This window comes from Tupaia chinensis, unplaced genomic scaffold (assembly GCF_000334495.1).
Source record: "Tupaia chinensis unplaced genomic scaffold, TupChi_1.0 Scaffold000435_1, whole genome shotgun sequence".
Lineage (NCBI taxonomy): Eukaryota > Metazoa > Chordata > Mammalia > Scandentia > Tupaiidae > Tupaia > Tupaia belangeri.
This window is the reverse complement of record NW_006159940.1, coordinates 28,233-35,445: the sequence shown is the minus strand read 5'-3', so window position 1 is coordinate 35,445 and position 7,213 is coordinate 28,233. Positions and strand designations below refer to the sequence as shown.

General features: G+C 35.9%; 1 protein-coding gene across 1 annotated transcript; it reads right to left on the bottom strand.

Annotated features, from left to right (window-relative positions):
- Nucleotides 1-410: 410 nt before the first annotated feature.
- On the bottom strand, nucleotides 411-1,349 carry LOC102490214 (olfactory receptor 7A10). The gene has a single exon (XM_014590353.2). The coding sequence runs from the start codon at nucleotides 1,344-1,346 to the stop codon at nucleotides 411-413; it is 936 nt and encodes a 311-aa protein (XP_014445839.1). The 5' UTR covers nucleotides 1,347-1,349.
- Between the last annotated feature and the right edge of the window lie 5,864 nt (nucleotides 1,350-7,213).

Genomic DNA, 7,213 nt, shown 5'->3' with positions numbered 1-7,213 from the left:
GTGTTCTTATTTTGTCCCTGTAATGGAAGTACAACACAGGATTATATTTTTAAGAGAAGGAAACCAAAATTACTTCATAAATGTCAATTGAGAAGAATTTTTTTCTGAGAAATACATGTTATCCTGGGAAATGAAAGTGATTTCCAAGTTTTTCTGATCTATGATTAGGATAATCTTACAAAAATAGAAAAATGAACAAAGGGAACAACTTGTTATTAGACAGAGCATACAACTTAATAAAGTAATATTCTTAAAATATATAGAAGAGATAAAATCAAAGTCATGGAAGTTACTGGAAATGATTAGAAAGAATACATTTATTTCCATAATATAGTCAGAATCTCATCTTTTTTAGGTCTGATATGGCGAGTCCTGCTAACAAGCACACTTCTTTGGTTCAGGACGATTGATCATTTAATAGTTTCTTTCCCAGTGAGTCTTCTCAGAGCTCTCTTTATGTCTTTATTCCTGAGACTGTAGATGAAGGGGTTCAGCATGGGGGTTACTACAGTGTACATCACCGAGGCTGCTATACTTGGATGAGAATTTTTATCATCAGCAGTACTAAAGTACACGCCTAGACTTGTACAATAAAACAAGGAGACAACTGAGAGGTGAGAGGCACAGGTGGAAAATGCTTTGTACTTCCCCTGGGCTGATGAGATTGCATGAATCGAAGAAACTATCTTATAGTAAGAGTACAGAATTCCAGTGAGGGGACCACCACCCAACAGCACAGATGCAAGATACATGACCATGTCATTTAAAAATGTGTTAGAACAGGCAAGGTGGACCACCTCATTAAGTTCACAGAAAAAGTGGGCAATTTCCACATGTGTACAGAAGGACAGCTGCAATGTCATTAAGCTATGTAATAATGAAGTCAGGACACACATGACCCAGGAGAACAAAACTAGCAACATACAGAGCCAGGGGTTCATGATGATTGTATAGCGAAGGGGGTGACAGATGGCCACAAACCGGTCATAGGCCATCACAGACAGGAGAAAGCTGTCCAATACTGCAAAAAGTACAAAAAAGTACATCTGGCTGATGCAACCTGCATAAGTGATGACCTTGCTCTGCGTTTGGATGTTTGCCAACATCTTTGGAATGGTGGTGGACGTGAAACAGATGTCTACAAAGGACAGGTTGGAGAGGAAGAAGTACATGGGTGTATGCAGGTGGGAGTCTGAGATAGTGGCCAGGATGATGAACAGGTTTCCAAATACAGTGATCAGGTACATAGAGAGGAAAAGTCCAAATATGAGGGGTTGCAATTCTGGTTCCTTTGAAAATCCCAGAAGAAGAAATTCCAAAATTTTTGTATTATTCTCTGGTTCCATGTGGTAGAGGTGACTACCAGGAAAGAGAAAAATAAAGTGACTAATTTTCACTCAAAAGGCTATTACTCTCAGATTTATACTAAAATGCAACAATTTATATTTTACATTGAATACGTTAGCATACATATATCGTTTGTGGTGTTTCTTCCTTTCCTATATCCCTCCCTTCTGGCTATCTCAAATTAGGAATTCCTGTTCCATTTTTAAACTTTCCCCAAGAAAATTCCACAATTTTATGGAGATAGTCTTTCATCCATCTGAGTAATATAATTTGAAAGCTTCCCATGGTCCATGAATGTCTGGGAAATTAGTGTAAATTTTTGAGAAACTAAAAAGGTTACAGTCCATTGATGACGAGGAAATGTGAGCTGATAATCATAAAATATGAAAACATGTTTCACTAGATATTAGCCCCATTCACAATGGCTAAGATTAAATAACTAAAGAATGTTAAGTCCTGGTGAGGCTGGGATGAAACGGGAACTGTCCTACACTGTTGGTGGTAATATAAATTAGTACAGCCACTGTGGGAACACAGTGGTCTTTGGATGTTTTCCGAAGATATACAAACAGAACTATCATATGATCCATTAATTCCATTCCTGGGTATCTATCCAAAGGATAAAAATACACTGGGTCAGAAAAATACTTGCACATCCACATTAACTGTGGCATTGTTCGCAATTACTAAGACATAGAACTAACCCAAATGTCCAAGAGAAGATGAATGGTTTGAAAAAGTGTGGCCCATATACACTACAGAATACTACTCAGCAATAAAAATAATGAGATTCTGGCATTTGATAGAAAGTGGGCAAATATAGATTTAAAGTTAAGCAAAACGAGTCAGTCTATGAGACAAGCATTGTATGTCCTTGCTTAATATATACTGAATATTTGCATTCTGTGGCAGAAATAGAAAGACTGGAAAATACAAAAGCATGGAGAGAAACTGTTGATACTAGAGAGAGTGTGAGAAGAAAGTGGGTAGTGGAGGAGAATGAAAAGAAGGAAATCGAGGGGAGAAAAAGAAGCAAACTTTAAAGGACACAGAAAAGGAAAATTATGTGTCGACAATAATAAATATGATAATATATTTGACTGGGCTAATATACAGCATATTCATGCCGAGAAAAAATTAATCCTGTATGATGTAATGATATACAGCGATTTAATATAATAAAAATAAGAGAAAAAGAGAAAAAATAAAACACTACCATAAATTACAAAAATAAGAAAGAAATGACAATTTATTATGTCTTCTGGGGTGTTAAGTTTTATTCTTTGGTTAATTTTACTATTTTCAATGTGATTGTGCATGCAAATTCTAATAACCATTAACTTTCTCATATTTAATGTCTGAAATCCTCATAAAAATCAACCTAAACAGTTATGTTTTTAAGCAATTTGCAAAACTTTAATTGGCCTTTCTGTGAAAAGGGTATGTATATTTTGAAAGTAAAACCTCTCAAAGCCAAATATTTTCTGCATACTGTAAAAAAAAGAGAACCCTATCATATATCAGATAGTAACAAGTGATTTGAAGAACATAAAATTATGTTGATATGAGAAAGTGTACATGAGTGCTTTTCCTTGGCAATGGACAGCACAAGTGTCAGACAAGATGACCCTTGAACAGTCCCAGGGCAAGATAGTGTGAAAATTGCAAGGAAATCTGGGAAAGCAAATGACTTGCAGAAGGAATGAGAAAGATGGAGAAAGATCAAATATCAGGGGATGATGAGGAAGGAGGGAACCTGCTGATGCAGAAACTTTGAAGACATTGAGGGTTCCTCATTCACATGCCATCCTACACTCTATGTATGTAGCCTTGTGATAACGTGAACACACAAAAAGATTTTATTTGCAAGGTTTCCCATAGAGACACTAACTAGGAGTTGCATTGCGAAGTGTACATTCTGTGCTCTTTATTTAAAGAAATGTGAAAGAATCTCCTGACCTAAGCAGAGAGATGAATGAAATTAATTGAGAGGGAAACAGATCTGATAGACTCAGGTGGTCCACAGAGTTTGGAATAAAGAGAACTGGATCAGCTCTAATAGGTGCTAACACTGACTAAATGCTCTTGAAGCCCCATGCAAATAATAATAATAACAATAAGCCAACTTGGAAAGGTGATTTGTACACACACACACACACACACACACACACACACACACAAATAGTAAGACTAGTAAAGGCCAAAATCAATTCAGCCTCATCATTAACAAAATCATTATAATGTAAATATCTTTAGTTTTCCCTCTGATGTGTCAAATCAAACTAATTCTGTGTTTTCCTTTGAATACCCAGTATGAGAGAAGATACTTTGAAATGTCTTTCTTGAACTGCTGTGGCTGGTTGTATTTGGAAACAGTTCTTTGGTCTGATCTTTGTAATGAATTCAGAAACATGCTCAAATACATCTCATTTTATGAAAAATAAAATGCCCATAGTTGAATGAACATCATTCCACACCAAATATACAATACTCCTATATCCTTACTGCAAATCTCTATGGGCATGTTCTAATTTTAGTGAAATCAGCTTACTTCTTCCAGTCCTTTTTCAGTCTCATTCATTTAAAGTTACATTCTTTTCATTTAATTGGCAACAATGATCCATTCATTACAGAGACAAAAATACACTTTTTTTTTCTTTAGGACACTTGTGCTTGGCAGAGAGACAGAGAATGTGAGAAATCAGCCATCAGAGGGTCAGACACACCACAACCCCATCTTCTCTGCTTTCCTCTTGAGATTTTTGGCATTTACTCACACACACTTGGTGTAGTTTTCAAGCTGAAGGGTCTGAGAATCAAACTGCTCAGTCAGCCACTCCAGCACCTTAAACTCTGTATCACCTGCTAGCTCCAATACTTCACTGTTTAACATATAAAATTAATGTTTTACAAATTAACTCATAAGTTAAGGGGGAGAAAAGACATAGCAATCTCTTGGCTCTGGGCAAGGCTAGTTGGTCTCTGAAGTGACTTCAGGTAAACATGCTCAACTTCCATTCTCTCAGAACATTTTCTGCTGTATATACTGGGTTGTAGAACTCACCTATATGGGATCTGTAACAATAAGGTCTTCATGTGAGTGTCTTCCATTCTCGGAACCTTTTCTGCTATACTTACTGAGCTGTAAGACTCACCTGGAGGGGATCAGCAGTTGGTGTAATGGCTATGTCACTGGACTCCCATGTAGTTGACTGTGGTTTGAGTTCCAGACCCGGTGGCTTAAACTCATGCCAGGAGCGTGTGAGTGTGTGCCCAAGATCCCAAGAGGAAAATGGAGAAGAAAGGGTTGTGCCATGGCCATGCTCCCGGGGGATGATTTCTCACTTTCTCTCTGTCTCTCTTTGTCTTTCTAGTGAGCACAAGCACCCTATAGCAAAAACCTCTCCCCCCAACCTCCAAAAAAAAAAAAAAAGACTCACCTGAATAGAGTCTATGACAAGAAGATCTTCATGTGAGGGTCTGAACTCCTTCCTGAATGATTGATAATGGGTAGTGAAGCTCTGTCCCCAAGCAAGACAGCAGCAAGCTGGCAAGCATCAATACCCTTGCCAGACTTAGGACGTTAAATAAGAAAATATTACTCTCTTCCCATCCAACCCAAGGCTGCACACGCTGATGGGCAATAACAAAAGAGATACTTACATCTCTCTTTATCTGCTCATTTGACACATTTCCCCCTTGTTACTATAATCCCTGAGCACCCAATTTTCCTGAGGGATACAGTTTGAGCTGAAAGGAAAATTTTCCAGCTGATTCTCTGTTCCTGAGAGACCAAGTTAGACATCAAGTGAATGCAGTATTTATTATTTATTCTTTGGGGACTCTGTTGTTAACACAGCTTTTATCATATTATCAGTTTGCAAAGTTAAAATGTCCTCAAAATCTGAGGTAGGTAGTTATTTCTCTTCATTAGTTCTCTTTGAAGACCATTTGTGAAACATTGGTAATTATAAGAGATATGCTTAGAACATTTATGTCCCATTGGCCAAAGTTAGAATGCTATATGAAGTGGGTCAGCCTTGTGATGTGGTGGTTAAAGCAACTGGATCCTACATAAGAACCTGTGTAGGTCAAGTTTCACTGTCTTGCAAAACATGGCTCGCTTGTGTGCACATGTGCTCAAAATCCTGAGAACAGAATAGAAGAGGAGAGATTTTGATGTGTGGGTGATTTCTCACTTTCCCTCTCTCCCAGTCTCTCTGAAGCAAATTCATGAACCCCCTTTTAATAAAAAAGAGTGTTACATGAATTGTCTCACTTAATTTTTAAATGACTCTAGTACTATTAGGAAGTCATTCTATATTTGCATAAATGAGATTCAGAAGGGTTAACTGACCTGAAGAAAGTTATAAACTGAGTAAGGGATGAAATTTGATGGGATCCCCCCAATTGATTTAAATGGAAAAATTTCAAAAATGAAAAGTTAACTGAAGATAATGATGTCTATGATAATATCTTTGACTCACCGACCAACTAATGTTCACTGTATTCATGCAGGGAAAAAACATTTTGTATTCTATAAAGATATACAGTGATTAAAATGTAATTAAATATATATATATATATGAGAGGACAATTTTAGATACCAGGGTCTATAGAAGAAGGTGGTGATTAGTAGGAATTGGGTGGGAAAAAATAATTATCAGACACAAGAATCAAATTTGTTTACTGAGGATGATGTATATGATAGTATCTTAAACTTGACTGACTTGCATTGCATGCATGCTTTGAAAAACCATATTGTACATTACAGAGAGGTACAATTATTATTATTATTTATGATGACTAACGTTTATTAACCTTTATTGCGTGTTTCCTATGTGCTGATAATTTACTAAATATAGTTGTTAATTATTTTGTAGCAAATAGTCAGTGATTATTTGATAAATTAATTAAATAATTACAAAAAAGAAAGTCACATGGGTAAGGAGGAAGAGGGGGACTTTAACTGCGGAGTCAACCATGTGGGATCCACTGCTTTTTTTTAATTTTATTTTCTTCCATAAATTTATTCACATTATTATTTGTCTTACAAACTGGATATTTCAACAGGTGAACACTTCTCCCTAGTACTGTTGATAAAACTATGAAATATCTTTAACAGATAATATCACACCTCTTTGTGTCATTAATGCTTTTCCTCCCTGTCCCTCCTCCAAATGTCCTTCCTCAGACCCTACTCTTTCACACACACTATATCTGGTATTTACATCTATATACTGCGTTTATATATACTTTAGACAATTAGTTTCAGTCATAGAGTGCAGACACTCGCTATATATTAAGTGGGGACATACAATGCCTCTACTTCATAGCATGTCTTGCTTCACTCAGCAGTAAGTCATCCATATTAATCCACTTCCTGTAAAAAGCCAATTTTTTTCTTTTATTTTGGATGAATAGTATTTCATTGAATATATGTGCCACAGTTTTTCTAACCATTCATCAGTTCGTGGGCATTTGGGTTGTTTCCATGACTTACCAATCATGAAAAATGCCGCAATAAACATCCATGTGCAAGCACTTTTTCGATTAAGTATTCTTCTGTCCTTTGGGTAGATACCAAGGAGTGGGATTGCTGGATCATATGGTAGTTCTATTTGTAGATTTTTTTTATTTTTTATTTTTTAATTTTTAATTTTTTTCCTTTCATTTATTTATTTTTACATTTTTCCACAAACATTTACTTCGCATAGCAAAAATTTTTAGCTCATACTCCATAATTCTTGACAGTTTACAAACAACTTTCAAAATTTCAAAATACTGAATTTTAAAGATAATGTTCAAAATATGTCTTATAATTTTGTATATTTTATAATTGTATAACAACAGAAGCAGTATGGTT

Excerpts from the sequence above, each read along its gene's own strand:
- LOC102490214 (XM_014590353.2), bottom strand. The coding sequence starts at position 1,346 with ATGGAACCAGAGAATAATACAAAAATTTTGGAATTTCTTCTTCTGGGA.